This window comes from Ambystoma mexicanum, chromosome 14 (assembly GCF_040938575.1).
Source record: "Ambystoma mexicanum isolate Mex_15411 chromosome 14, UKY_AmexF1_1, whole genome shotgun sequence".
NCBI lineage: Eukaryota > Metazoa > Chordata > Amphibia > Caudata > Ambystomatidae > Ambystoma > Ambystoma mexicanum.
In genome coordinates, this window is record NC_090940.1 from 177,591,826 (window position 1) to 177,607,258 (window position 15,433).

At 45.9% G+C, this 15,433-nt stretch overlaps 1 protein-coding gene across 1 annotated transcript in view; it reads left to right on the forward strand.

The window, feature by feature from the left end:
* Positions 1-15,433, forward strand: part of MAP3K9 (mitogen-activated protein kinase kinase kinase 9) — a 623,616-nt gene that overhangs the window by 506,652 nt on the left and 101,531 nt on the right. Inside the window, exon 9 of the mRNA XM_069638859.1 lies at positions 7,806-7,918. Coding sequence (XP_069494960.1) covers positions 7,806-7,918 — 113 coding nt within the window. The remainder of the gene's footprint in view (positions 1-7,805; positions 7,919-15,433) is intronic.

Below are 15,433 nucleotides of genomic sequence, written 5' to 3' on the forward strand. Positions count from 1 at the left end.
AATTCTCCCCCTTCCTGCATTTAGTTCATCAAAGGCCCTTTTGGACAGAAGGGTAGCTTGGGATCCAGTGTCCACCAGTGCCGAAATTGTACCCTGCCCCTGTACTTGTACCGGTGCATAGTATCTTCCCTCCTTCTCCTCAAGGGGGCACAGATAATGCACATTTTTGGACAACCGGTGGGCTAACTTTCTGGTTTTGGACATTGCTAGCGAAGAGATTTGGCAGAATTCTGTGGAGAGCCTTGGGAATCTGAAAGAAAAAGTTGGCAACTGGAGATCAGAGCCATTGTGGGTTCCCCTGGTTCCGGTTCTGGGCCGCCCCCCCCTTTTTGGAGGCAGTCACCAGGATGGGTTTGAACCAGGGGATTTCAGTATTGTGCGTTCTGGGATGAGATGATGGGCGGCGGTAGCTCAGTCTCCATATCTCCCCAGTCTGGGTTGGAATCCCTTGGAACCCATTTTTCTTTGGGAGGAGTTCCCCCATCTCTAAAGAAGAAGATCCTTTTCCCAGGATCCTCTGAGGATTCCTCTCCCTCAAATTGGAAGATCTGTACCTCTTCCACAAAGTGGGTCTGTTTGGGTCCTTTGTTTCTCCTACCCCCCTCTGCTCCTTGGGAGGCAGGCTTTCAGGGGCAGGAGATTTTGTTTCCGGTTCCTGGTTTTCCAGGGGCTGTTTACAAGTTGGGAAGGAAGCTTCCTCCAAGGCTTTACACCCCCCTTCCCCTTGTGCCTCCTCCCTGGGAACCGGTGGGTTATCGGTGTGCTGCCCCCGTCATTGTTCTGGAGCACCAGGTCCAGAGTTTGGAGCATTCTGCGGTGGCATACTCATCTGAGGGTTCTGTTGAGCCCTCAGTATGTGACCCAGATCTCGTGCCATATTTTGGACCTGGCGCTCAAGTTGTGAAACCCGCTCAGGCTGATACGGGGCTCTATTTTCTCCCCTGGGCTGATCCCGGGAAGGGTAGCTATCCCTTCTCTGGTAATACCCCGCATTGGGAAGATTTGGGTACCCCTCCACCCTTGGCCTCCCCTCTCCCGGATTAGGTTGTCTGGGCTCAGGGAATTGGGGAAAGAAGGATGGATGATTTTGGTGCTGGAAATTGGGTGGATACCTGGGGAAAAAGTTCTGCCCAGGATTTGGATAATTTCTGCCCTCCTGTGGGAAGTTGGGAGGGAAGTTCCCTGGGTTAGGTGCTTGGCTGGACCCCCCCCCTTGGACTGGAGGAGTCCACACATAACCCAGGATTGGTCGGTTTCCCTTGTAGCGGGGACTTACATAGTCAGGGGAGCGGGGAACCCCATTTGTGGGACTACCTCATCAACTCCCTGTCTGTGACTGGCCCGAGGGCCTTCTGGGCTGTGAATTATTTGGTGCAGGCAGGTTTTTAGGCCCCCCCCATCTCCAAATCTAAAACGGGGCAACCTTTACCTCTGCCACCTTGGCAGCAGCAGGGGTGCTGTTGGTTTTTGGGGTTTTTCGGCGCATTATTTTTATTTTCGATGGTCTTCTGCACCTCATAGATCCGGGTAGCCTGTTCAATGACCCAGTCTAAAGATCTTTTCTCATGAAAATCTCTCACGAGCTGGGCCATTATGTATTTGGGTAAGGCATGGAAAAACGTATTGATAAATTCTCTGCTATCCGTGCGCACCCTTCTGGTGGTCTGCGCAAAAGCACGCTTTAATTCTTGCACAACCTCTTGTGGGGCCTGATCCTCCTCACATTGCAAATTGTAGGCTGCCTTGCGAGCCTCTTGAGGATTTCTGTGCACAGAAAAATGTTTCAAGATGGCCGCCCTGTATGTGGACCACCTTGAATGGTTGTCAAAGAAACTGGAGTAGTCTGGTGAGAAGGTCCACTTTACGTACTGGATGCAGCTACTGTTGTCCTTCAAATGGAAAGTCTCCATCATTTGCTCATAGAGCTCCAAGTGTTCCCAAACAGAATACTTGGCAATCTTATGATAAGGCGTGATGACGCTCCTTATTGCCTTGATTTGTTTCAATGGGTCCTTAAGCAAGGCCCTTTTTTGCCTTATTGGCCTTTTTGGTTCGGGCAACCCTGGTCCATTCATCCTCCGACTCAGAAGCGCTGCTCCCAGAGGTGCCCGTCTGATCTTCCAGGTTTTCCCGGATTCTGCGAGCCTGGGAATGGCTGGCAGAATGTGGGGACCTTGTCTCCTGTGTCCTGTGACGCTCAGAGGAGTCTTCAGATCCCTCCTTGCTGCCAGGATTTGCTGGGTATCCCCCCCACTGACCTAACTTGGCAGAGGTTTTCAGGATGCCCTTAGTGGGCCTACTCTCCTCAGGTTCCCCACTAAATTGCACTGTGCTTGGGTGCCCATACCCGGATGCCCGCCCATCCATTCCTGGGAGGTACTGGCCTATGAGCCCCATACTTCTAGCTGGATAGTAATCTGCCATCCCCGTGGCCCTGGGCTCATGTGCGCGAGGGGACATGGGGGTGGCAGAGTCCAGGGACTGGGAGAGATGAAGGCCTCTGGTACTAGGGCACCTGAGGTTATGCTCAGGAGTTTCTCTTTCCCAGCGAACCTCATCTCTATCCGCCCCTGCTTCCTGTTGCAATGCAAGAGCCTGCACTTTCAGTTCCTCAGTTAAGGCCTTACTAGACTCTCTCCTGCATGGCTACCTGTTGCTGGAGCCTATCATTGTGCTGACAGAGAGCCTCATTTTCTCTCTGTGCCTCCTGATTGGTCCTGGAGTACTGGGCCAGTCTCTGCTGCAGGAGGGTTACCTCTTCAGTCCCATCCCTACTGGCCTGCTCCTTTCTTGCCAGAGCCTCCTCCACCCTCCTGGTGTGATCTAGCAAGCCCTGATGCTCTTTTTGGAGGTCACCCAGCCCCTGGAGGGCCAAGTGATTTTCTTCAATTTTTCTTTTTAAATGGCAGACTTCCTGGCCTAAGGTATCCCTTTCCTGACCAAGAGCCTGCATTTGTGACGCCAGGTCGTCCCTCTGCCTTTGAAAGACACCAGCTTTCTGGCGTTCTTCATCAAACTCTGCCTGGGTATCCAGGTCTTTCAAAATCAATTTATTGCTTTCCTCTTTCTCTATGTCTATTTGGATTTGCAGATTGGCTACATGCTCTGTGCATGCCCTGTTGAAATTGATCTGTTGCTCCAGCTTTTTCTGGCTCTGCAGTAAGGAGTCCAAACTGTCTTGGTGCTCCTTCTGCAAAGCCAGAATTCTGGTATCCTGGTCTGTCTTTTCCTGTTGCAGTATATCCATGTCCTCTTTTATTTTAATGATGTACTGCCTACTATCATTTTCTGACTCCTGGCTCCTCTGCAGCCTCTGCTCAGAAGAGACCAGGTCAGATTGGGCCTTTTCTAACGCCATCTGTTGCCTATTTGCCAGATCTTGGCCTTCAGCACATTTGTCCTGCATGGCTCCCATATATAGATACAAATATGCCGCTATCCTGGCAATCTTATTATGTTCATCTTTGGCTTTAGGGGCCATATATAGTTCACTCAGGGCCCCATGTAATGGACCCTGATCTCTCCATATATCCGACCCTGTTTCAGTGACCTGTTGCGCGATTGCCTGCAACCAGACCGTTTGGTCCTGATGAGTCCACTCACCTCTCACAAATAGCTTATGTAAGAAGTGCTCTCTGGCTATTTTCATATCTACCAAGGTCGTCATTCTGGAATTTGAGTTCCTTCCTGACTTACAGAAGTTTGTATTTTATTTTGCAAAACAGACCGTTTCCTTAGAGCGTTCCTTTGAGGGATGCTTTCACAGTGTAAAACAGCGTGGTGATCTAACCGGATATGTGTATCTGGTCAGTTGGCACACTATATTAATCTGCACAAGTGGTAAATCTAACCCAGAATATCCCGGCTCCGAGCCCCCACTTTTGTAAGCGATATTCAATCAACACTACAGCTAAGTCAATGCCTAGTCTGGGATGCTGAGTAAAACCCTTATTGATGTATTTTTATATCCAGTTCAGTACTCTGGATGACAACCCTTATATAACACCCCCCTCTTAGAATCCCCCTGACCCCACTGAGCCAAGAAGTAGGTTTGTTTTGCAAATTAAAAGGTTTATTTGAAAATTTAAACGATATATATATATATATATATCACACTTCTATAAATAAATTGATAATGGATATTACACTTATGAATATGAGCGGTAGTCAGCAAGAGGTACCTTATGAATAGGAACAGAAGAATAAGGTGGGAAAGAATGCTTTATATGGTTCAAGGAAACGCAAGGCGGAATAAAATGCAGTACAGAAATAACTTGTTATGATTTAAGCAAAAGGTAATATGATCACTTTTTCTTTTGACAATTCACTCCCCCCCCTATGCAATACAAGAAATGGAAGGAGAGCACACAGTCTTCAAGAAGCCCAACAAATCACACTTTATAATGCAATACACAGTTCCAGTTCTCCCAGCAAGCTTAGGGAAAACAGGATGAGTTTTAAACACAGGCGAATTACTTTAATGTGGTTTGCAAGGAAGTAAAAAGGTGCTAAAATTGCTTTTAATTCCCTCTAGAGGCTCAGGGTAGGTGATGGTTACTTTATATTAGTTCAGGCTCTCTTTAACAATACTCTATGAATGATTAGCAGATTGCAACGAATTTTAGCAAAGAGAAGCCAAAAAGCTGCTGATTTTCTACAGACGAAGAAATCGGGCCAAATCGCGGTAAATTTCGCGAGTGCGTGTCTCGCGATTACAGAACAAGTATAGGGAGTCGGTTCTAGGTTCGTTGGAAAGCCTAGAATAACAGCTTTAAAATGAAAGTTAAATCTCGTTCCTAGCACAAACGGTTGCAGAGATACGGATGATTTAATAAAGGTAGATTTTCGGATTTAAAGTAAAACTCAAAATGACAGGTGACATCTTGCAGCTGCAGAATTGACAGGTAATAGTTGTGCAGCTTTAAAAATGACAGATGACACGATTTCTAGGAGGCTGTTCTAATTAGGTTAAAATAGCTTGGATTCGATTATTTTAACTAAGAGATTGGGTTCTGCACAGTTCTGGCAATATATTTTGGGCAGGAATGGGCCTCGCCACGGATATGGTCAGGTTTTGGACTGGACTCCGGTTCTGGTCTCGGCACTTCACAGCGATCTGGGTCAGCGCTCTGGATACAGCGGCCTGTGGTTCTCTGGATCTCTGGTCTGCTTCCGGTCCGGATCAAGTGGATTCTGGATGTAACACTGCTTTCTGGGTACTGGCAAAAGTTCTTGGCAAAATAATTCAGACAGCTCGCCCGGCTGTGGAATAGTTTGCAAATGATTTTAAGGATGCTGAGGCCTGCTGAGAAGAGTTCTCAGTTTGTGGGTTTAGGCCCTTGCTTTAAGTTCTGAAGTAAATTTCTGGTCTCTGAAGATTGATGGATGTGAAGTCTGGAGTCTCCCGGCAGAGCGTCCCGCAGAAAATGGAATTGAATGTCTCTATCTGTCCCAGCAGTCTCTTTTTATGTGTTTTGGAAGTGGGTGTGTGCGTGGCATAACTGAGCCTGCCCCTCTCTACTTGTCATTGGCCAAGCTTTCCTCTCTCCCTTGATTGGGGGGAAGAAATGGAATGTCAGAGTGATGCTGTAGGTTTTATGGTCAGAGGAACCTCCCTTTGTCAAATTGCACACAAATCTATTTCTGATCCAAATACATATTTATCTATGTACCATTTTTCTCATATTATAGGTCCAGTTTACATATTTTCTGTAGCACCAAACCATCCGATCCCTGTCTTTGTACGATGTCGTGTCCACTGATGACAGAATTCTCCCCTTTTCATCCAGATAACGACCGCTAAACCTTTCCAGATTTTACACAAATGTGCACCAGGGAGATGGGTTTCAGATGATAAAGTGTCAGATTTTTAACATGCATACATTTGGAGTAACAACCTTTTTCCGCTACTATCCCCAGGAACATACCACAGGGTCCTAACACCTCCTAAAATGTGCACCGAAAAATCACAAGAATAATGGTATCATTTATATAATTTTGACCAGTCCGCACTATGAGTTATCTATCTTTTTAAAATTATGCCCTGGTCAAAAAAGGGGTGTGGCTTCCCACATCACAGGGTGGAATAACTGGTTTATCCACTTCCCCCAAGCTCAGCTGCTAGCAGAGGCACTGCCCCTCCCAGTTTCCCCCAAGAGGAAGCCACTTTACGGCCCCCCCAATATAACATTTGCCTGAGTCCATTGTTCAGTTTCCTGCAGTCCCCAGCTGCCACTCCCCTTTCAATCAACAGGGCCATGTGACCTCCTTTTTGTGGGGCAGCAGAATGCAGCCAGGCCTGGGAACACAGCTGTTGATCCAGTTTCAACTCCTGTCGCAGGTAGTTGTCAGGCAGAATCCAGTTTCATTAAGCCAGGTTTCAGCTAAATGTCACTTTTTGTTCCCAGTTTTCTACATTCAAATCAAACTGACAATTTTTACACATGCAGCTAGAATGCTGATTCTAAGTTCCAAACTATGACATTTCAACAGTTACAAACTATGTGACACTCAAAAGTAGGTCCCTCATTAAATTTAAACATTTCGATTTTAGTGGTTTTCAGTTCAGTTTAACTTAAGCTGCTGACTAACACAGCTCAGCCAGTTTTGTTATGAACATGGTTTTGGGCTCTTTTTCTTTCCAGATTTTGTATGCACACAAAAATTCATTCTGCCAAATGTCTGCTGGTGTTCAGTGAGATTTTTGAATATCCTGCAATGTTTGAAAGCTTGCATTCAGAGAAACCAAGGTGATTTCAAAGGGCTTTTTAAGCTAACAGGCACTGCTGTTTTTCCTTTGGCACACATTCCACTCATGGCACCCCTGGCCCATCACGCTCGCACTGGTTGGAGGACGGTTTAGGCGACCATGTTGGTGTGCGCACAAACTGCGCGGTTCTCCTGGATTCTGGCGCACGTGTGGGCTTTTTGGCCATCTTGGATTTTCTAAGCCCACAGCACCAAATGTTGCAGCTTAATGACTCAAATGTGGGTCAATACACCTGACAAAGCACTCACCTAACACATGGACACAGCTGAGTGCGGTTTGGCAGGCCCCAGGGATAGGTAAAGAGACCCAATGGCTTTCAGCTGGAGGGAGTAAAGGCAGATGAAGTCAAATCCAGAAGAAGGTGCTAAGGAACAGCAAGAATGTGGGAGAGCAGAGAGAAGGAGTAGCGAAGGGGAGGAAGCGTAAAGTTGTTGGAGCTACTGCTAAAGTAGTTACATTGATGGTTATGCTGTGTGTGCATAATTTTTCATCAGTGGGTTGATTTTCTAAATTATTCTAATAAACTTATTGGGAGTATGTTGGTAGCATATTTGTGTCCCAGAGCCTCTGTCATTGATTTAAATCTCCACTCAAACCTGGTGTTGGCCCTAAACAGGGAGCTTTTAATCTCTTGAGAATACCACTGATCTCCCAACTTCCGAAATGCAGTGTGCTCTTAAAAAGGCAGTGCCAGCTAGCTTCAGGTAGAAACATCTGCCTACATTTAAAAAATAATCCCACTTAGGAGGGAGTAGCTGGTGGCAGATGCAAGTTCCGATCAACGCCCCCTGCCTTACAAAAGCGAAGTATTTTTTTATATAATGCTTTTCATACTGGATATATGACCACTAGAAACCAATAAACCACGTAAGGTTTTATCTGTCAAGTTGTTGCAGGCGTTGATAGGGGTAATGTAAAATATTTTTATCACGCTTTCGATTTAGCAAGTAACCTACACCTGGTGTACATGTCCTTTTGCCTTAATGGTTGAATATAATTCCTCTTTTTATCCCCCTCCTTGTTTTTCCTTCTGCAGCCTTAAGCCGCTGGTGGAAGGCTACAAGCAGTGGTCATCAAGTACTCCAAACCTTGGAAAGGTGCAGAGGCCAGTGCCAGCTGTTGCAGGATTCACCAGCCTCACGGAGATGGGTACGAGTTGCATGCACACCTGCTCGCCTCATGCTAATCCTAGCACTCTTCTGTCCATTTCTCTCCACTAACATATTTAGTGGTTTCCATTGCTCATCCAGTCCAGTCCAACTCCACATCAATGATTTATAGAAAACATAGACTCAGTGTTTGCTATAGACTATTAATTTCAAGTCAGGTTCCCAGTGCGACCTGCCGGAGGACAATCTGTGCGCAGATTGCATGTTGGATTTCTCGGCAGCTCTTTCAAATGACACTGATTTGAAGTTCGGCATCGATTTTCTTTTGGGTGGCCAATTCAAAGTGTATAGAATTATTGTATAGGCAAAACCTATTTGAATGTAGGACACTTGCTTTGTGATCAGAAATAATTCCAAAGTCCCATGAGCAAGGTATTTTGATTGCTGAGGTGCTTTTGGTGGAATTTCTAAGCTAATGGTCCTTTCTATATCCCTGAACAACAATTATTGGTTCCATGTGATAATATCGCCGCAACAATATCGCCGTACAAAAATGTCGCCATATTTTTGTGGCGATATTACCCCATGGAACCTGCGGGGGACACCCCCGCAACCCCCATATATTTTAAAAGGGAGCGGGGGAACCCCCCATCCATTTACCCAATAAATTATCCCCACCAAAAATATTGCCGATGGCCGTTCCCGATGACCATATGTACGGCAATATTTTTGGTGGCGATATTACCTGATACCCAATTTTTTCTGACTGTAATATAGGTCCCCATTTTTGTTTAAATGAGTGCAGCACATGCACCTGCTAGTCAGAATAGAACACTTATTTTGTTCAAATGGTGTTCAAATGGAATTGATTTTGACTCTGTCTTTCGCTAACAAAGCATCCTTAAAATGTTTGTCATCAGGATTAGCAATATCCGTTGGGAAAAGTGGTTAATTATAGATGTAAACCCTATGTTTTGGGGATGGCGGGGAGGGTCAGGGCCTGTATCAGCTCGCCAGCCGGAGCCTAACATTTGCCTGGGCCGCTGTGAGGGCTCAGTGCCTTTACCGTGCATGCCAGCCCCTGAAAGCAGACTTTATTGGTATTCATCTGGGTGCTAATAGTTGGTTTTTAAAGGGAAATTGTGTGTGCAAATATAGCCACCACAGAAAACAGTGAAGGGATTAATTCCCTTTACTGTTCTCCTGGTGACCATGATGGAGCACAGAACGGATACCAGGGAGCGCCATTAAATGTGGGACTGAAGTGGCAGCAGGAGGGTATTTGGGTGCAAAACTCCATTGGGTTGAGGGAAGGCGTCTGGGGCAACAGCTGAATAGGAAAGTATATGGCTAACATCTTTCAGAGAGGCACAGGTGGCTGAGAGAATGAAGGGTGTTATTTGTGGATTCTGCGCACGCTTCCGGCAGCCTGATTGGTCGAGCACTCTCCCCGGGTAGAACACAGCACTTAATGCAACTGTTTGGAAGCATATATCAACATTGAAGTATGGAGTACCACCATGAGTCAACAATGAGCTAAAAGCAGTTTTTGATACCTTTACAACTTCCTCCCCCTAAACCACTGTTTGTGTCCTCCCTGACTCTACGTGAAAAGATGAATAATACAGACACTCCCTGGACAGGAAATAAGGCACAAAAGAGCAGGCTGCGAGAGTTCAAGGAAAAGTTTATCTACATCTCTGAGAGCGCTCTGACCACATCAAGGTTACAACACATTTATATAGTACATTGACATCTTTAACATATGATGCTACGTTGGACCTGGATTGGTCAGCCGGGGTGGTGTCTTAGGTGTGGGCATCATCTCTTCCTCCGGGTTCGTTGCTTGGTTGGTAGGAGGATTGATGTTGGACATCTGTGCTCCGGATGGGTGAAGGTCAGGTCGCTGTGAAACACGGTGGTCACTATCTAAGCTAAGCTAAGACAATACATTCTGAGTAATGCATGCACTAAATAATGGTCGATCAAAGACCCTCAGTAGTGTATCATGTCATTGTACAAATCACTCAAGAGTTTATAACATCTACAACATTTGGGTTATACAGGTCACAGGTTTATGGGCCTTGAGCACTATAATATTGTCATTGAACTATAGGGTTAGTCTCACAAGAATCTCAGGTATGTGGCACTTGTTAGTATTGGGCACGATATACTGCAGCAGGGGTCTAATGTTAGTTCGGGGGTCTGTTGGGTGGGCTTCATAGCATGGTTGGCAGTCTGGCACATGAAAGGAATGCCTTGCAAGGACACAGGGTTAGAATGGCAATAAGTTTCAACTGGCGAGGGTAAGAGGGCAAGGACACTTTTGTGGAGATGGACGAGCTATGTGCTTGGCTATGATATGGCATTTGTAAAACGCTTATACACAAGTGTTTCAAGGCGTGAGGCTCATGTTGGTTCACATGCAGGACAGTGATCTCAGAGGAAAAGGGATGTGTTACATTTATTATTTGTTGCAAGCAACTCTGGCTTCAGCGTGAGAATGGAGCTGCAGAGTTTTCCAGTTGGAGTGGGAACGAGGGTGGGGGCCATGTGCTCCTAGCTACTGCGGCGGGCAAAAGGGAGAGAGGCATTTTGTACTATCGCAGTAAGGCCTGGTTACCAAGATGGAGTCGAAAAGGGGGTACAAAAAATGGATGCCCTGTGTCCTAATTGGTGGTCCCATCTACGCGGATGTAATCCAAAGTTAACATCGCATAAGGGCGAGGGGCGTACCCACCACTAGAGGCACTTGGTCCGAGTTTTGTACTGAGAAGTGATGGTAGAGAGGGGCCCATTGGCCCGTCGCTGCCACACATTTCCCCTTTTGTTACATCTAAAGTAACGAATACTTCTACTTTTTTTTTTCTTTTCATTCTCCTTTCGGTAGTACTCAGCTTCCGCCACAGCCTCGTCCCACGTGGGGGTGCCTTTTATGGGCATCCATGCTCTGCATACACTTCTTAGGCTATTTCCTCTTCTGGCATATTCATCTGGTGTACACATTAAGTAAATCCCTCCATCCCCATCTAGATCTACCCATACTTCTTGGTACCATTGCAACTCCCTTGGTTCTTTTATCGTTGTATGATGCAATTCATCAACTATATCCCCATATTCCCTGTAAATTGCTGTCATCCTGTATTGTGGTATAAATCATAGGGCACCTGACGGGGTCCTGATTTACCCAGGTGGGTATACGTATCATAAACAAATAATCAGGATGAGGAGATCAATACAGAGACACAAAAGTGCTGTGTGTGTGTTTATTATGTAATCACACAGGAAGTAGTTAGTGGCTCAACAATTTACTTTACATTTCTTCCGATAAGCACGAAAGATGGTTGAAACAAACGAACGGACAAAGTTAGTTATACAGTAGTAACACAAATAGGTGTCTGCCTCTGGAGTGTAGAGGTCAAAACTACATTGGGATACATGTTTCCTTACAGATCGAGGGGGTACAAGAACCCGCTGGTACAGGAAAAACACGAGCCTGAGACTGGGGATGGTCTGAGGCGTGGTAAACAAAAAGTGCACACAACAATCTTTGAATATGACAAATACAAGGTAGTAATACAGTTGTGTCACATAGTTCGACACAGGGTGTGACAAGGGTGTGTTTCGGCCAAAGAAAGTGGCTTAGTTAGAGCCTGTCTTTGTGCTGGCCTTCGTCAGGAAAAGGCACTGGTGGCGGTGCTGTCCGTGATGTCTACTGCTGAGGTAGCAGAGGGATGCTGTCGGGAAATCCAAAATGAATGCAGGATAACCGTTGCAATACTGGCACTGGGTGGGTCGGCTGAAGTTTCCTAGAGGCCGACGTGGTTCAGAGTCTCACGATACTGGAATGGGCCGATATTGGACCCAGGTCGCGGTCGTGATGATAAGCTGCCATGATGCGCGGGGACTGCTGAGAGCCGTGTTAGTCGGACAACGACTAACAATATCGGCCCACTCCGGTACCATGAGACTCTGAACCACGTCGGCCTCTAGGAAACTACAGCCGACCCACCCAGTGCCAGTATTGCACCGGTTATCCTGCATTCATTTTGGATTTCCCGACAGCATCCCTCTGCTACCTCAGCAGTAGACATCACGGACAGCACCGCCACCGGTGCCTTTTCCTGACGAAGGCCAGCACAAAGACAGGCTCTAACTAAGCCACTTTCTTTGGCCGAAACACACCCTGTGTCACACCCTGTGTCGAACTACGTGACACAACTGTATCACTACCTTGTATTTGTCATATTGAAAGATTGTTGTGTGCACTTTTTGTTTACCACGCCTCAGACCATCCCCAGTCTCAGGCTCGTGTTTTTCCTGTACCAGCGGGTTCTTGTACCCCCTCGATCTGTAAGGAAACATGTATCCCAATGTAGTTTTGACCTCTACACTCCAGAGGCCGACACCTATTTGTGTTACTACTGTATAACTAACTTTGTCCGTTCGTTTGTTTCAACCATCTTTCGTGCTTATCGGAAGAAATGTAAAGTAAATTGTTGAGCCACTAACTACTTCCTGTGTGATTACATAATAAACACACACACACAGCACTTTTGTGTCTCTGTATTGGATCTCCTCATCCTGATTATTTGTTTGATATCCTGTATTGTGGTGTATTGCACTCCCCTGTTTGCATTTGTGCATCTATCATGGTAGCTACCCTTGTCGGTCGGCCCATTGTTACCATCATCATAGCTGAGGTTGGCATGCTTTTCTCACAACACCGTAGTCCCAGTTGGCACACACAAAAGAACAGGAGCACAAAGACGATGATGGGGATTGGTATTTTCATTGCCACATTTACCCATGATGGTATCCAGCTGAACAAATTGTCGAACCATTTGCTTTCTTCTGCTCCTTCTTCCCCTCTCATTCTCTCTCCTAGATTGTGTACTGCTGTTATCACATGTAAGAGTGTGCCGTTATCAGCCTCTTCAGTTGGCACGAATGTGCAACACGCCCCCCAGATTTTTCGGCAAACACCGCCGTCCATCGCCGTGAGGAGATCTAGGACATATCTGTTTTGCATTGTCATTATGCGCAGCACGCGGAGCTCTATTTTTATCACGTTTAACCCCTCTTCAGTGTCGTTAGCCAGTTGAATGAGCTCCCAGCGCACTATCTGCAACCATTTGGCGTTCGCTCGTGCTTGCAGTCCCGGGACAAGAAGTGAGGCGAAGAATGTCTCTGCTGATGAAAAGAGCTTGTATTTCTGTGGGATCTCAGCAAGGAGTTTCGATGATTCGGATGAGATGTAATTGGAGGATCTTTTACTTTGTGTCAATCTTTTCTTTAGTTCATATTCTGACAATAGTTCATATGTTGGAGCTTCTGTTCTTGTTGGTTGGGGCGCTGTCGATGGTTCAGCCGATTGCCCTGCTGCCGATATGCCAGCCGATTGCTCTGCTGCCGATATGCCAGCCGATTGCCCTGCTGACCCTTGGATGTGGCTTTCTGGTATTACCATCGGGGCTGTGTGGAGGGTGGCTAGAGCACAAGTTCCTTTCCACGATGCGGGAGGTGCAGGTAACCTTGTTTGCCCCAAACCCAATACATATCCATTAGTGCAGCTGTGCCTTTCTTCATGTCGGGTATGATTACCGTTTTGTTACATCTCTTTGTCTCTCCCATGTTCACTTTTCCATCCCCATGGAAACACAGTTCATGTGGCACTTCTTTTTGTATTTCTAACGCTGTGACCCACGTTAGCTTTGCGACATGTTGCGACCAGATGGGGTCACATACCTCTTTTATCCATTGGAAAGTGTCATTTGATAGGCCTCGAAGGGCTTCTGCTTTGCATTCAATTGTTTCTTCGTGCCACTTGTTTTCTGCATATCGCGTCCCCTTGATGACAAGAAATGGTTCCTTGAGGCAAATAACTCCTTGGCGTCTGCTTGTGCACGTTTTCTCATTCTCCAGTTTTTTCAATGTGACGGTGTGCGCTCTTTATTCTGCATAAAACCAGATGAATTAAACATTGGGCCTCCGACAAGGGCACTTCCTGTGGTACTAACATTTACGGTGTTCCTGATGCGTGCGGAATGAGTGAACAGACGTAGCAGCTTTCATTTGTTGCTTGCTTCGCCGTGGCACTCATGTCGGAATACCATTTATTTGATTGATCAGGGTGGCGGGGATCTTCTATTTCATCTAACCCCAGGTCATGATAGATGTCGTATCTTTTCCGTCCGGCCCCCCTTTTTCTCCTCCTCCTCCCTTCCTGGTTATTGTTTTTCACCCTTTTGTAATGTATTGGAAACATTCCAGCCCAGGTTGTATCATTACTATTCAATATGGTATGTGTATCATCATCAGTAGCAGCAATGTTGTGTGAGGTAGGGTGTATGGTTATCTGTGCATTAATACTAGTGTTAATTAAATCATTTGACCAATAATCTCCATTAAATTCCTTATATCCATAAGCATTACGCATATTTACATTGAATCGTAACACTGACACACTTGTTGATCCTACAGTGATGTATTCTGAGGGTTGCATCACATCTGTTTTGTTGACATTAATCTCATGTGACTCTTTCCATATAGTCTTTACCCCAGTCCATATCATTTGCGATCCTTCTCGTGTCATGTTAGCCCCGCTTCTTCCCCTTTGCATGTCATTAACAAAAGATAAAAGGGTATAATACCAAGCTGCGAAAAACATTACTGACATCAAAATTGCAGCACATTTCAAAACAGATTCAACGTTACTGAACCTTTGAGCCCTAATGGCGACCCTATCACTATCTAGCATTAATTTGTTCTCCGCGATTGTAGGTCGTTGGGCCATTTTTCACCTGGAGGGGCGATATAAATTTGTTAAGTCACCACAATATATACATGTATTTACATTCTTTGTTCAACTTTATGTTTAATCATCATTTTTAGCTATGTTTGTTCTTTTACTCGATTGCACATGTACTTTTGCTATAGAGAAGATGGTAGTAAAATAGTGATGGAAAAAAGCGTGGAACAATAATCGGAACGAAGGTGGGAGATAGGGAGAGAGAGTTGAGGTGTATGGAGAATATTTCGATCAATTAAAGAGGAGAGGAGGAAAACATAGAAAAGAAGGAATGAGGAGATAAGTCGTGGAGAACAAAATACATATCATAACTTTTATCTCTGCATATTCTCTTTAATGACAATTTGGTTATCCTTTTTCAACCTAATTTGTGGTGCCAGTGGCACCATCTTGCTCCTCCTGGGGGATTGTACTATCATGTGCCCTCCACACGTCTGATAAGTGAACCCAATACTTCAATCCTTTTACCTTCACCGCGGTGAGTGTACTATAGATGACCTCATAAGGGCCATGAAACCTGGGTGAATTCCACCTCCTCACAAAGCTGCGGACGTACACATGTGCTCCTGGCATCAGTGGCCCGCTTGAACTGTCTGTGGCCAGTGTGGTAGTATCAGTCGCCACATTTTCAGTAAAAGGCGGTGCTATTTGTCACGCTACGATGCGTACTGCGCGTGTTAACTGGGTCCGGTATTCCTTGAACTCTTCCCCCAGCACAGTGGCAGCCCTGTGCGCATACGATGC